Here is a 13,804-nt window from a genome sequence, read left to right on the forward strand (position 1 = left end):
AGCTAAATATCCAACCGCCCACGACCCTGAACCTTCCACCCTCCACGTCCTTCTGCTCAAGTTTCTCATCTCATCTCTTCGGACATCTCGCTGAGGCTTCGTCCATCAAGACCTCGTTGTACGGTCTCTTCCCCTGATATTCAAGGTGGCGCATTGCGTGATCTCCCCCCCCCCCCCCCCCCCCCCCCCCTTTGTGCCACGACTAACCCTCCATTCTTCAGCAATCGCTTGCAATCATGAGTCCGTTTGGATGCATTGACATGGCGCACCCTAAGGCTTTCCAAATCATGCCAGTTGAGGTTTGTTGGCTCTTCTCCCATGCTCTCGGGCAAAACTCTGACCAAGCTATCTGCAGCTCAACCAGGAGATTGCTCAACACTTGGACGATGACAAGGACTTGGTGTCCTTTCGCGCCTCTTGCCGCCAGGCTCGAGACTCGATTGATGATCAAGACTCGTTCTGGCACAAGCGCTTTGGCACGGTCTATGACCACAACCGCCGCCTTGCCCATCAAGGTGGAACGAACAGACGCTTGCGAATCACTTACCAGACTCGTAAGAACATCTTGCGCGACGGCGTCGGTTTCGCCAAGGGCAACACCAGGAAGGAGAAAGAAGCCGTCGCTGTGCTCATCGACATGATCAGAGGTATGAGAGAACCCCCTTCACCAGTCTTTCGGTCTATGTTTACCCCACCTCCACAAAACCTTTCCATGGCTACCGGCGCTAACCTCCCTCATAGAGTCTTACGAAGGAGGCTTTCTCCGCGACGATTACCTCACTTCCTGTCGCAACCTGGAGGAAATCTCCAAGTTCGCCAAGAGCACCAATTTGCTGGATGCAGTCTTCTGTGGCAGAGGCAAGGTCAGCCGGGACGGCAGGGTCATTGACTTCGGCTTGAACCAGGACTTTGTTGCTGTCCAGCTGATGCTTGCTCCCTTGCTCCTTGATTGTGAGGATTACAGAAGGCCTCTCAACTTTTCCGACTCGCAAAAGGTCGTCTACTCCAACGATGGTTCCATGACAATGTGGAGGAACAACACTCTCGAGCTCAACCTTGAATGGTTGCTGCACATGCTCAACTTCTTCAAGTTTCACATGGTCGGCGACGACAACACACTTCGGGACCCCATGTTGGACCTTGAGCGCGAGCAGAGGCCTCAGTTCTGGACAGGCCTGCTCACGAGCGCCCCCAAGAAGCTCGGCCGTCGCTGGATGGGCACTTATGCCTACCTGGACCGTGACGAGATGGCGCAACTTCGCGGGAACAATGCCGACAACATTCTTCTCATGGACAAGAACGTTGACCACGGCGATGGCGCCATTCAGACTCTCTGGATCGATCTCGATGAGCAGCACGAATTCGAGTGGCCAGCGCTCTTCGAGCAGCACCTGAAATCGCAGACGCTGCCTCCTCCGGCCCACCCGCACGCGCAGCACCGATCTCCTACAGGTCACGACAGCGACAGCTCTAGGGTCGCCAATGATGACTTGAAGAGCTACATGTTCCGGGCGGGTGGCTACGATGATGAGCACTTCCAAGCCACCGGCTGGGTCAACCAGCTGCCGGCGCAGCGCGGCATTCCCGGATGGCAGCGCATCACCATGATGAAGTACTTCGATGATCACGAGGGAGGCTTCGACCCCAACTCCCTGTGGGCGTACGAGGGAGTCGTGCTGCCGGGTGGAAAGGTCATTTTGGGCAGGTGGTGGAGCCCTGATGCGAATGTTCCAGCTGACCAGGTAAGCTCATATGCTTCTCATCCCATTTCTAAACGGGATGTGATAGACTGACGAATGCTCCGTAGAGGTACTCTGGCCCTTTCATCTTCTGGAACGTCGACGCGTGTGATCAACCCCTCCTCGGCGAAGATGATGACCAGGAGCCAGACGAAATGGAAGAGTGAAGGCTGGACGATTGTGGATACTCAGCTCACAACTTCGGCTTGCAACGCGACTTCCTGACTGTCGATCGCCTTTCCTCATGGTTATAACGGCGGGAGACGGTGCAGAATTTCTCGTTCGCACTCTAACGTCTTCAAGTCCGACGGCGAGCATCAACACAGCACCTGTTTCCCCTCAAAAGCACACCAAACCTCCCCCCAAAACGACACTCTCTTTCTCAAAGCGAAAGCGGGCGTCATAAAAGTTTCGCTTCGGTCATTCACGGTTCGTTTACAGCACCCATGAGCATTCCTCCCAGCTTGGTCCTTTCGTCTCTTTTCCGCGAGCGCATACCGAATGGCTAAGTGGCATGGCCCTCACTTGCATACCAAAAGCCTGCGCTTATTTCAACTTGCGATTGGCAAATACTCCGGTTGGGTCCTCTCGTCTTCTTCTTTTCTTCTCGTTGGACACCTTCGCCCGAAGAGCCCTTCGTCTATCAAGGAGTCGACGGACGCCCAGTTGTTTCGGCCTCCAAAGTCTACACCCACTTCATTCACTCATTCTTTCGTTCATTCAATCATTCGGCAGCCAGCAAGCGAAAACGTCCTTTCCTCGGCATAAAAAGGCGCGGCAGATGGAGGCGAGCAAAAGGCAACTACAGCCTCGACTGATCAATTGATCAGTCAATCAAAACCACAAAAACACCGGGAAAAACTTCAAACCAACAAAAAAACACACCACTTTTGCGAAAAATCCTCCTTCTTCCCCTCCGCTCATCACGACTTCAAGGCCGCCTACCTCACTGACTCCTCGATGTCAGCAAACAGGCACGTCGCGAGGCGGAGACGGACACAAAAATCCTGCAACCCCTCTTGCTTTTCACTGCCTTCTTTTTCGTGCTTCTTACTCCTCTTCTTCTTCCTCCCTTTCTCTGCACGGCATGGCATGGCGCGGTTCAAGCGGTCAGTCTTTCACATTGATTCCAGCTCAGATACCCAGCGTGCTTCGAAAGGCACGAGCGAGTCCATGGCGTTGGGAGTTGCTTGAAATCGACGGCGCAAACAAAAAAACACCCCCCCCAAAAAAAAAAAAAAAAAAAACCAAAGAAACAGAAAAAATTGGAGGAGGGCGGAAAAGACGGTCGGTTGTCATTCGGCTCTGGAGGTCCGGTTAAGAGCAGGGATATTCTGAGAGCCTCAAGGTTACACGTAGCCAGGGTTGGCAGACGGCGGTGGTAGTGGTGGGTTGGTGGTGGCGTTTTTGGCGGGTAGTCTGTCCACTTATTACTGGCCTTTGATCACTTTCTGAGCGATCTAGGTTCCGTAGACTGGTAGACACGAAACCTCAGCTAGACGCCATCACGTAGTATAGGATACAAAATTGAATCTTCGGGTTTCAAAGAGCTTGCATTAGGGTATGATTTGGCTACCTTTGCCTTCTGGCCTGCCTGTGTCTTCCATTCCCGTCTGTGCTTGCGTGACATTTCGCCTGCTCTTCCCACTCGAGCTCTTCACCAAAACAGGGAGCTGGGAGGTGCTCTCCAAATGTGCTCGACGTAGTGCTACAGGGGTACAATGTGGGTCTGAACCGGCATAGAAACCGGTATGCTTGCTTCTGATGATTGAAAATTTCATTCCATTCCTCTGACTTGCAGCCATCTCATTCGTCAATTGTCTTGATGCACTCCCATCCGCCCGTCAGCTTCTCTTTCCATAAGCTGACCTTGTTGTCGCCGGTGCTGACAGCCAGAACGTTGCCGCTCAAGCTCCACGAGGCGCGCCATGCTACGGCGTCAAAGGTAAGGGTCGTATGTTGCCAGTCGCCTACAGAAATGAGTTTGTCAGCAAAAGCATCCGCTCCGCACATTCGAATGTCGCCATACCGAGACTGGGATTCGTGCTCGTCCAAATCTTGACCGTCTTGTCCTGACTGGCGCTGGCAATGTAGGCCTTGCTCAGCACCGTGGGGCTCCAGGCCACATCGCGCACCCAATCTTGGTGCCCACTCAGAGTATTCGTGTTGCTATACGTCTGCGTCTCCGCATCCCACTCCCAGATTCTGACAGCGCAGTCGCTGCCTCCGGTAACGAACCTCCTCAGCGGGCCGGGCGAGGGCTGCGCTGAGGCAATGGCCCCCGGGGCGATGCTGGGGGCCCAAGAGACAGCATTGACGCCTAGACTGTGCGCGGGGAGAATCTGATGTGCCCAGGCGCCATCGCGGAATTCGAGGACCGACACGTTGCCATCGGAGCTGGCGCAGGCGAGGACGCAGCCAGCGTCATGGGGTGCCCAAGAGACGAGGTTCACCGAGGCTGAGTGCAGCTCGGAGACGTGGACCCGTGTCCAGACATTGTTTTGCTCACGCCATATGAAGACCTTGCCGTCGTACGAGGCCGACGCTAGAATGTTGCCGTACTTGGGGTGGGCCTGTTTGGACGCGTTGGCGGTTAAATGGTGGCCATACGCGATTTCGTGGGAGAGTCACATACCCATGAGACACACCAGACTGCACCCTCATGGCTGCGATTGCGTCAATTCAAGACGTTTACCATGGCACCGAAGTTGGGCAGCTCTTACCCCTTCAGCGTCTCGGTCAGGCGGTGTGTGTCGCCCTCGACCTCGAATATCTTGATTGTTTTGTCCGAGGAACATGTCGCAAGTCGCCGGCCGTAGTAGTCAAGAACCGCATCGTGCTGAAAGGCGCAGAATGTTAGCAGGGGTTCAACGGAGGACATGGCGCGCTCAGTAGCAACTAGAATAGCTTACGATCATGTCATCGTGGCCAGAGTTGGCAATTACTTGCGCCTGGTACTTGTTAGAGAGGTTCAATTAAAAACATCGAGGGAGGACTGACCATGATTGTGGAGAAGAGTCGGAATTGGGGATAGTGTTGAGTCGCAGACAGTGAACGTGGAAGCTGTCATGGTCCAAGCAGGCCAGGCCAGGATGCCGGGATGCTGCAAATGGAGCAAACTTGCCAAGTCGCTTAGTCAGGCCTGGCCGCGTTTGGACTTCCTCTGAACAAACACCAACCTGCGAAAAGACTGCATCTGACCCACTCTAACTGGATGCGAAAAAACCATCGGCCGAAAGGAGCTGTCTCTGCGAATGGCTGAACCATCTACGAGACTGGATCCTGGCCACACCTTTGACTACCACCAGCACCTCGCCCGTGTCAGACCAAAAAAGCGCAATAGCGGCCCGCAAACTCACTCTGACCCACTTCTGCCATGGTTCCCTCCTTCGATCGAGCTGTATTTTCAATTTCCAGACTGCCGAGACCCTGAAGATGACCCAGGGCTTCTTCATCACCGTCTGGCTGCTCCTTGCCTACGCCTTGAAACTGACCAAACACCGACAGCTTCTTATCTCAACCCTCGAGAGGGTCGGTATCGATTCGTATGCCTGTTGGTAAGATTAATTGCTGCCTACACGAGCTTCGCGACTTCGACAGGCCAGCGGGTTTGCACTGTCCACTGCTATCACACTCGGCCCCTAAAGCCCACCCAAATATGCGAAGTGCCTTACCAGATTTGACCTTATTCCGCGCGGCCTTCGCAACTTCGTCGGATCTCCTCTTCCAGCTTCAAGTATAAAAAGGTAGGCTCTTGTGGGATGTCGTGAAATCCGACCAACTCAATCAAGGCCCTCAATCTTTCAAAATGGGCTCAATCGCTCCGAACCTTGCTCCTTCCAACATTCCCCTCGAACCAATCTTTCCCAAGGGATGGATACTTTCACGTCTTCGAGTTGGCCGAAAACTATAACATTGACGTCGTGTCAGACATCTTCCGCCGCGGCTACCAAGCAATCAAGAAGCGCTCCGCCATTGTTGGTTGCGACGCCGTTCCCGACTTGTCTTCCAAGCAAGACAGCATGTTGAAGCTTCGCGAGTATGGCGACAAAATCGAGGATTTCACTGTCAAGGACCTCCGCAGCACCGACTTTCCGAGCTTCTCGGAGCTGAAAGAAAAGAACTTCCCAGCCTCTATTTTCCGCGCCAAGGATCTCTGTCCGCATGGAGTCTGGCCTGCACCGGGAGAGGGCTTGCCCATGACCTTTGTCCGACCAAATCCCATTCGTGGGGGTGTCATTCTGAGCTGGTATATTCTCCATGCTTGGGCGGACCAGACTACCATCCACGAATGGGCAATGGTTTGAGCCGAAGAGTGCAGATGGGCCCAGGGCATCCCAACTGCTGAACCTGTACAACTCCATTGGGAGAACAGGGAGAAAGTTTTGGCAAGCACGGGAAAAAATCCTAGGAAATTTGAAGACCACCCTCAGTTCGCGCCCATCCCTTTCACCCCAACGGAGCTGCCACCCAGTCTCGCGGCAGACAACCATCTCGGAGACGTTTTTTACTTCTCGCCAGAGTCCGTGAGGAAGCTCAAAGCGGGGGCATCCCCTGAAAATGCAAAGATCACCCCTGGATCGGAGCGACCCGAATGGATCTCCACAGCGGATGCCATGGCAGCGCTGATCTGGCGCTCTGTCATGAGCGCTCAGCACGACCTGGACACGATGCAGGGCAACCCGCAATCGATTTTGGCCGGCACCTTGGACGTGCGGAGACGGATGCATGTGCCCATACACCCGCAGACGCTGGGAAACTTCTGGGCCCTCTCACACACGACCTTGGACGTGCGGAGACGGATGCATGTGCCCATACACCCGCAGACGCTGGGAAACTTCTGGGCCCTCTCACACACGACCTTGGACATCCGCAGCATCTTTGGCAGATTTGGCCATCGCGGTACGACGCACCCTTCAGGATGTGAACAGGCAGAGTTATTACGAAAATCGCGTCGCTAGTAGAGCAGCTGGAGGATGTTCACCGCCTTCCACTGATTAAATGTGCCAGGGATTGGCTGCATTCTCACGACTTGGGTCGACTATCCCCTGTTTGACCTGGATTGGGACACCGCGCTCGGCAAAGTGCAAACAATGAGACTTCCAGTCACGGGTATGCTGCAGTGCTTGGAAGCTGTGTTCCCAAGACTGCCGGATGGCGGGTTGGAAGTGTATGTTGGTGTTAAAAAGAGTCGGTTGGATCGGCTTAGGAAGAACCCTGAGTGGAGAAGGTTCGCCGAGCTCAGGTGAAGTCGAAAGGGAGCGAATAGAAAAGGGATTTGTGCATTATTTGCGATTTTTCTAGATCATAATGTAAGACTTTGTAATATCCACGGGCAAAACTAGAATGAAGCTGTTGATTCGGCAGTTGGCACTAGCACTCGTTATCGCTTACCTGGTACCTGAGCTGCATCACGGACCTCGGCCCAGGCGGAGGTCAAGCGACCAGGATTCCTCCCGCTTGTTACTACCTCACATCCACCACCTTCTCCACGTCTTCTCTGCCCCGCTGTCTACGATACCCATCCTTTATTCTTCATTTGGCTATCCTTCCCGCCATGTCCGACGCCCTTTGCGGTCCGTCGAATGCGCTCCAAAACTTCCAGAAGCACAGCTCTGTAGATCGGACTCTCCAGCAAGACCGCCTAGTCTCTCGACCTTCGCCGTCGCAGGTGCGGCGCACAACCCGCCCTCTTCACTTTCGCCGCTGACGGCCCTCTAGAACTTCCGGTCAAATTCTGTGCAAAATGCCGGCATATTAGATCCCGAGTTTGAAGCCTTTCAAGCGGGTCGACCGCAAGATGGCATGCATTTCCCTCCCCACAGCATCCCACAGCCGAATCTCACAGGCCCGCCTGGGCTTCCTGACTGGGCCGCCGACTTCCAACGGCTTCATGTTTCCTCGCCGCCTCCTGCTATCATGTCCCCGCAGAGTCGCTTCCAACCTCAAGCTTCAAGCCACAATTACACGACGTCATGGAGCAATGACTTTCTTCGGCAACAACCGCAAAGCCCAACGTCGCGGCAGATATCCCATACACCAAACACCTCCATGTATGCAGGCGCGCCTATGCTTGGGTGGGCGAATGGACCGCTACATCAACACCAGCCATTCACATCGGCACAAGGAAATCTGAATTCGCCTGCACCCAGCCAACAGCATGCACAGGTGGCGCCGCATGACGCGGCTTTCGAAAGAGCATTCGAACAAGCACACGCAGATCTGCTCAACGCCGAAAAGGCACAAAGTTCACCCGAGCAGACTGGATCGTCACGCGAAAGCCAAGACGTGGGAGTGGCAGATGCATTAGAAAGGGCGCAGGCAGAAGAGCAAGCTGCACTTGGGGGATATCGGACATCTGAGGATATTCTGGAAGCCGTGGACTCGTTTAGCCCGTCTCGTGCTCAGAGGGATTCCCAACAACCAAACATTGATCCGGTCAGGACTGAGGCGAGGGAGCCGGAGGTCAGGCATGTGGATGCAAGAGAGGATGCCCAGCAGGAGCAACAGCACGTGCCCAACCAGGAGGATGAAGAGCTAGCCCGTACAGCAGGCCAGCTTCTCGACAGTGTATCGCACGACACTAGCGAAAAATTCCAGCAAAGCAACTTTCTGGCCCTGATGAGGAAACTCCGGGACTACGAAGTGCGGGTCGATGGCGACAAGGTGGTAGAAGTCAGTACAACTCCAAGCCCTTCTCTGATTCCGCCCTTGGCGTTTGACGGCTACGTGGAGTGGATGCAAGAGCAGGCTAAGCAGTTGTTGTCGGTGCGACACCATCACCACAACCACCACTACACGCCGACGTCGGATGTGACGTGCAAAGTTTTTGGATGCTCCCTTGAACACCATGGCTGATTCCTCTCTTTCGACAGACGAACAACCCGCGGATACCCGATAGCCAGCAGGACCTAGACATGGGCCGCGACGACGCCAGAACTATGACGGGCGCTTTGCAGGCAGACGCTGACGACCACGACATGGGTGAGTCGCGGGCTTAGTTCTCGTTCGTGTCTGCCCACCTATTTCCACCCTTCCATCTAGTCCACGGTGTGAGCCTGTGTGGTGCCGAAGCGCTTCCTGCTACTTGCTATGCCCCAGCATCGCAGCAGGGCGCTCGCTACTCGCTGCGCGCGATGAAGTGAAGAAGAGAGGGTGCCCCAACCCCCCAAAATATCTACCACATTCTCTAGCTTCACTTCTATCAATTCCTCTCCGAGGCAGATAATAATCAGCAGGGTGCTCTGGGCCCGCCCGCCGCCGGGGGACGCGACGCACCACCCTCGTCTCAACAGACATATCCGTTGCAAAAATGTACTCGGGCGCGGGAGGCGTCTGCCTAGCACCTTGACTCGCAAAATACACACATCTAGCGCCTTAGCCCTTCCCTTAGATCTTTTCCTCCAAGAAGAACAAAAAGCGACACAAAAGAAAAGAGAGCGTGAAGCTGACGACGAGGCTCTCGGTCGCTGTCAAAGAAGAAGAGAAAAGCCGTCGTCTTCATGGTTACGATGACTTTTACCCCCGTTCATCACCGCCGCCTATACCTGATGTCGATTCCCGCCGGTCGTACGTTAATGGATGCTTTTTCCGGAGGGACGGCCAATTGATGTAGTTGGTAGGAAAGGAGAGCCTACATAAGGAGAGATGGGTTGGGGACAATCGGAACCGCAATATGTGCTGTTGCGGATTATGGATCCGACGTCGGCTTTGCCCTGGTCAAGTAGAAGTTGGATGCTGGGGAATCCGTCGTCTAGGACCGACAGACAAGCAGCAATTTAAGATGTATCAAACAGTCTATCCAAGCCTTTTCACATGTCATACTTTGCGGACCCCTTGAAGCCAGGAATCGTGAAGCATTCGCACAGCGAAAGGATATAGGGCCTTCGAATCCGCGGCAGAGAGGAGACACAAAGGAGCACTCCATTCCATGGCGGAGAGGAACACGGATGTTTCGAGGTCCACCTTAATGACGCGGCGCGCGGCGCGGACAAGAAGCATCCAACACCATGTCGAGGGGCGTTGAGGAGCATTCGGTAGCGGATGGGACATGAGTGCTCAACCACATACTGGCAATATATATCGATGCCATCCATTACTCTCTACCGAAGTCAATAGAGGGGCGTCATTCACAATGTAGGTATATAACCACATTCGCCCACTCTTTCTGTCATCATTCATCCACCGGACTCAGCAAAACTTGACCGCTACTTAATCGACTCGAAGTTGTTGATGAGCAAGAATCACTTTTCCTTTTGCCTATTTGAGTGTAAGAGAGGACAGACAGTGGACCGGTGTTCGAAATGCCTTTCGCGCTTTCTTTTGGTTGTCAAATGGAGATGCACGACAGAGTACTTGTCTTTTACTTTGTCATGACACATGGCAGACACACGTGGTTGATATAGCAGAAGTCCTGATGCGCTGTGGAGTTACCTTGTCGATTTCTTTCTTTTTTCAATCACGAAGTGGGAGCTTTGCCCGCCCGACAATTCATTCCCTGGCCCTTTTCCACGGTGCCAATCTCGGCCGCCTGCTCCTCGCAATACCGCGCCATGTCGATGTCTTTGGACGAGAGACCGCGCGGCACGTGGGTGGTCCAGTGCACGTCGACGGAGGAGGGTTTCTTTTTGCCTCAATTTAGTTGGCACTGTGCTTTAAACCCTCACGACTCATGTAGGAGGGAAGGCAGGAAGAGCAGAAATAGGGCAAGCAGACTTACGATTGTCATGGTAGCATGGTGGCTCCTAGATTTACTCCGCACGCCAATGATGTTGAGGAAGTCCTGCAAATCACCGAGAAAAAGCACCATCAGAAAACCAATCAACAAATAACAGACCAAGATCAAAAACCCGCGCCGAGTGGAACACATACCAAAGCCTTGGTATACGTCTTGAAATTGAACGTTTTGAGCAGCCCCATCTCCTCTTGATCCAACTCCCACCCGTGCTCCTGCACGAGCGCCTGCGTCTGCTGCGCCAACAGGCCCTCGTCCGAACCAGGCGCAAACTTGGGCGCCATCTGGATACTGCTGCTGCTTCTGCTGCAGAACGCGCGGCGCGATTGGCTGGCGTGGAAGAAGTTGGGGCCTCCGCTGCGGCGGGGGCACAGAATCGGCGAGCGCGGTGCTTGCGGAATCAGGCGCTTGAGGCACTGCGATTGCGGCCCTGCGATGCGGGCGAAGGCTGGCATCGACTGTGATGTCGTGACTTTGGGATCACAGAAGACTGTTTGTTGGCGAGTGAATGATTGCGTTTTGCCTGCACGTGCTGGCAGCTGCATGCCGAATGGGAGAGCGATGGATGACGTAAGGCATGCTGTGCGGCATCCATGAGGTGTTCTTCGGTGGTGCCACACACGTCGATAATTTTCTCTTGCTTCTTCTGCGACTGTTGCAAACCTTTTTGACGATCGCAAAAGCGTCAGTTTGATTCCTTCAAAAATAAAAGAATGTCAGCTCTTTCTCGCAGGCGCTGAGACGCACACCAACCAACTTTTCTCAGCTGAAGATGCAGAAGCAAGCAGCAGCAACGGCGATCAGTCCGTGTCCTCTGTTCGTCTTCTCCAGGGCATTCGACGCATGATGAGGACATCTTGCATCAAGAGTGGGACGGGGACAAACCCCGTCTGAACAGCCAACTTCAAGCAGTTCGTTTGAAAGAATTATATTCCGCTAAGAACGCGCCAATATGCAACTACTTCTGCCTCAGATGCCCCAAATCACGAAACCATCTACAACTGCGCCCTCTCGCCACCAACCGGCTTATCTACAAAGGTGTCAAAATACTCATTCAGCGCGTCGACGGTGCCTGTCCCTTCCACCAACTTGACGACCGCGCCGACGTAGCCATCCGGCCGGACGACGACAACGCCGCCCGTCTCCTCGCTCAGTCCCATCTTCGCGTGAGCTGCTGCGTTTGCGCTTGGCTCGCGCGCGTCTTTGATGTCGTCGGCGAACACCAGGTCCTTGTAACGCGCCAGCAGGGCGGGAAGCAGCTCCAAAATTTCAATCTCGCTCCGCCGCGCCGCAAAGACGGTGGCAAAAGTGAAGAAGTGCGAGTGCGGATTGTAGCGCTCATGATACGATACCGAGTCCTTATCCTTGCGCTCGAAGACAGACAGGAAGCTGTTGCTCTTCGTGAGGGCGGCAGCGAAATCGGCCAGCGCTTTCTTTGTCCGTTGCGGCTTGCCGCCGAAAACGAAGATGCGGAATGACCCGTTGAGCGGAATCTGCTGCTCCAAATGAACCACGTTGGCGTCGACGACGCGAGTCACTGTCGCATTGTGAAGAATACGGCCGGTGCGGAGTTTGGTGCCGTTTCGGTAGGAGAGGAAGAGTGGCGAGCGCGCCGGATGTGACGTTGACCAGTTGAAGATGTTGGGGTTGTATGCGACGCCATAGCCCGAGGTGAACTCGCACGACTCCTTGAACGTCTTGACGAACTCGTTTTCTTCGGCATGATGGTGGTTTGCCTGTGCGCTTGCAGCGCCAACCTCATGGCTAGAGGGAATGCGCGATGAGAAGAGCTTGGCGTACTTGGCGTCAAAGTTGAGAAGATTCTCCGCGATCAGGCGGCGCTCGGATTCGTACGTCTTCAAGGTATCGCGTTTTGCGACGCCGGACTCGACATAGTGAATCTTCCAGGCCAGATTCGCTGCATCAAGGAAAGCCGTGTTCATTCCCTGACCAGCCTTGGGACTGTGGGTATGGCAACAGTCCCCGCCCATGAACACCCGCTCGTCAAGAGTGTAGCGGTCCGCGAGGCCCTGGCCGATCGGGTAGACGGAATACCACTCGACTCGATCCCATTTGATGTCGTAGGGCTTCATGATTCTCCTGGCCGCGTTTTGGACGTCCTCTTCGCTTGCGGTTTTTCGAGGATTCCAGTCCGGATCTGTCGACGAGGCAATCTGAATGTAAAGGCGAACCATGTTGTCTTCTCGAGGGATTACCATGATTGATCCAGCGTCGGAGTGAATGGTGCATTTCATCTGCAAAGGTCAGTCTCGCTCCGACGTTTGGAGAAGAGGGTTGGTTACCTTGATATCCGGAAAGTCAGTCTGGACCACTCCATCCATCACGCCCCATACGTGGGCAATAGGATCCTTGTGCCGGATTTCGACACCTAGCTGATTCCGGATGAAGCTTCTTGCACCTTCGCCGCTGAAGAGATATTTTGCTCGCATGTCTTCCTTTGCTCCGCCATCGACGTGAGCTATGCTGACAGAAACAGGGTACTCTGGATCTTTGCCGTCGTTCTCAAAAGCAGTAATGGTCCATGGTCTTTGGATCTGGCCGCCGTTCTTTTCAATGTCTTCAATGAATGCTCGCTCAATCAACCCCTGATGCAGCAACGTCGTGAAAGGGTACCGAGCATCGATGAAGTTGGGACAACTCGCCCACGTCCCAGTCCTGAGGATGCCGTTGGCGCCAGGGTCCCAAAAGGCCACTTCATAAACCTTTGCCGGGTCGTGGGACATGATTTTCCGCTTGAGCCCCATGTTTCGGAGCAGGTCCAGTGACCGAGGTTGGATGCCATCAGCGCGACCTGTTGGTGTGGGCTCTGGCCGGTTGTCTATGTGCTTGATCTTGTAGCCCCATCTTTGGAGCTGGCATCCGAGCATCAGTCCAACGGGACCAGCGCCAACAATGACAACGTCGTATTTTTCCATCTTGGGCTAACCGTGCGGGAGGAGAAAGGAGGATGGCAAAAGAACGAAGCTACCGAGAGAGCTCAACGGATAGAGCTTAATATGCGGTTTCCGCCCTACGCCACGGCAACTGGATAAGGCAGATGGCAAGCAGTGAAGAGGACAGGCACGATGGAGCCGTCATCGCGAAGGAAGCTCGGCAACGTGGCGCAGGTCGCGGTACAAAAATCGGCTATCATCATACGCTTTAACAAACGACGAGTTGTGATGCGGGGAGCAAGGGTGCACAGGCGTCATGCGGCTGCTCCGGATTCCAGAGTCGGCATGTCAGCCCTTGCGGAATGCGGACACGGCAACTCGTCGACCACAAGCCGACCAATCACGCTCGACTACTCTGCATCGCATCAGCCACACGC

The 13,804-nt window shown here is 54.4% G+C and overlaps 6 protein-coding genes across 6 annotated transcripts; 3 read left to right on the top strand and 3 right to left on the bottom strand.

Annotated features, from left to right (window-relative positions):
• Window positions 1–236: 236 nt before the first annotated feature.
• IWZ02DRAFT_429339 (uncharacterized protein) lies at window positions 237–1,906 on the top strand (the record flags this gene model as incomplete). Its single annotated transcript, XM_066765982.1, has 4 exons — window positions 237–299; window positions 356–647; window positions 742–1,742; window positions 1,808–1,906. 4 exons carry the CDS (start codon window positions 237–239, stop codon window positions 1,904–1,906), a joined length of 1,455 nt encoding a protein of 484 aa, XP_066627289.1.
• Window positions 1,907–3,273: 1,367 nt separating this feature from the next.
• On the bottom strand, window positions 3,274–4,803 carry IWZ02DRAFT_439936 (Sec13 protein-like protein). Its single transcript, XM_066766803.1, has 6 exons — window positions 4,740–4,803; window positions 4,652–4,690; window positions 4,463–4,578; window positions 4,375–4,405; window positions 3,769–4,312; window positions 3,274–3,709 (listed from the first exon to the last, which is right to left on the bottom strand). The coding sequence occupies exons 1-6, from the start codon at window positions 4,740–4,742 to the stop codon at window positions 3,546–3,548; spliced, it is 897 nt and encodes a 298-aa protein (XP_066627290.1). The 5' UTR covers window positions 4,743–4,803; the 3' UTR covers window positions 3,274–3,545.
• Window positions 4,804–4,924: 121 nt separating this feature from the next.
• Window positions 4,925–6,988, top strand: IWZ02DRAFT_496007 (trichothecene 3-o-acetyltransferase; the record flags this gene model as incomplete). The annotated part of the gene is made up of 4 exons (XM_066770160.1): window positions 4,925–5,296; window positions 5,611–6,040; window positions 6,173–6,641; window positions 6,750–6,988. The coding sequence occupies exons 1-4, from the start codon at window positions 5,175–5,177 to the stop codon at window positions 6,986–6,988; spliced, it is 1,260 nt and encodes a 419-aa protein (XP_066627291.1). The 5' UTR covers window positions 4,925–5,174.
• Window positions 6,989–7,296: 308 nt separating this feature from the next.
• Window positions 7,297–8,597, top strand: IWZ02DRAFT_368704 (peroxin 20; the record flags this gene model as incomplete). Its single annotated transcript, XM_066764393.1, has 2 exons — window positions 7,297–7,410; window positions 7,461–8,597. 2 exons carry the CDS (start codon window positions 7,297–7,299, stop codon window positions 8,595–8,597), a joined length of 1,251 nt encoding a protein of 416 aa, XP_066627292.1.
• A 1,600-nt stretch (window positions 8,598–10,197) lies between these two features.
• Window positions 10,198–10,928, bottom strand: IWZ02DRAFT_486791 (pterin 4 alpha carbinolamine dehydratase-domain-containing protein; the record flags this gene model as incomplete). Its single annotated transcript, XM_066769296.1, has 3 exons — window positions 10,198–10,362; window positions 10,459–10,521; window positions 10,611–10,928. 3 exons carry the CDS (start codon window positions 10,926–10,928, stop codon window positions 10,198–10,200), a joined length of 546 nt encoding a protein of 181 aa, XP_066627293.1.
• Window positions 10,929–11,243: 315 nt separating this feature from the next.
• Window positions 11,244–13,769, bottom strand: IWZ02DRAFT_23522 (FAD binding domain-containing protein). Its single transcript, XM_066763002.1, has 2 exons — window positions 12,777–13,769; window positions 11,244–12,728 (listed from the first exon to the last, which is right to left on the bottom strand). Exons 1-2 carry the CDS (start codon window positions 13,407–13,409, stop codon window positions 11,469–11,471), a joined length of 1,893 nt encoding a protein of 630 aa, XP_066627294.1. The 5' UTR covers window positions 13,410–13,769; the 3' UTR covers window positions 11,244–11,468.
• Between the last annotated feature and the right edge of the window lie 35 nt (window positions 13,770–13,804).

This window comes from Phyllosticta citriasiana, assembly GCF_038021145.1.
Source record: "Phyllosticta citriasiana strain CBS 120426 chromosome Unknown IWZ02scaffold_1, whole genome shotgun sequence".
Classification (NCBI taxonomy): domain Eukaryota; kingdom Fungi; phylum Ascomycota; class Dothideomycetes; order Botryosphaeriales; family Phyllostictaceae; genus Phyllosticta; species Phyllosticta citriasiana.

Coding starts and splice junctions, on each gene's coding strand:
- IWZ02DRAFT_439936 (XM_066766803.1), bottom strand. Junction 4,579..4,651: donor CTGGCCACGATGACATGATC/GTAAGCTATTCT, acceptor TGCGCCTTTCAG/CACGATGCGGTTCTTGACTA. Junction 4,406..4,462: donor CTGACCGAGACGCTGAAGGG/GTAAGAGCTGCC, acceptor ACGCAATCGCAG/CCATGAGGGTGCAGTCTGGT.
- IWZ02DRAFT_23522 (XM_066763002.1), bottom strand. CDS start 13,409: ATGGAAAAATACGACGTTGTCATTGTTGGCGCTGGTCCCGTTGGACTG. Junction 12,729..12,776: donor CTGACTTTCCGGATATCAAG/GTAACCAACCCT, acceptor TGACCTTTGCAG/ATGAAATGCACCATTCACTC.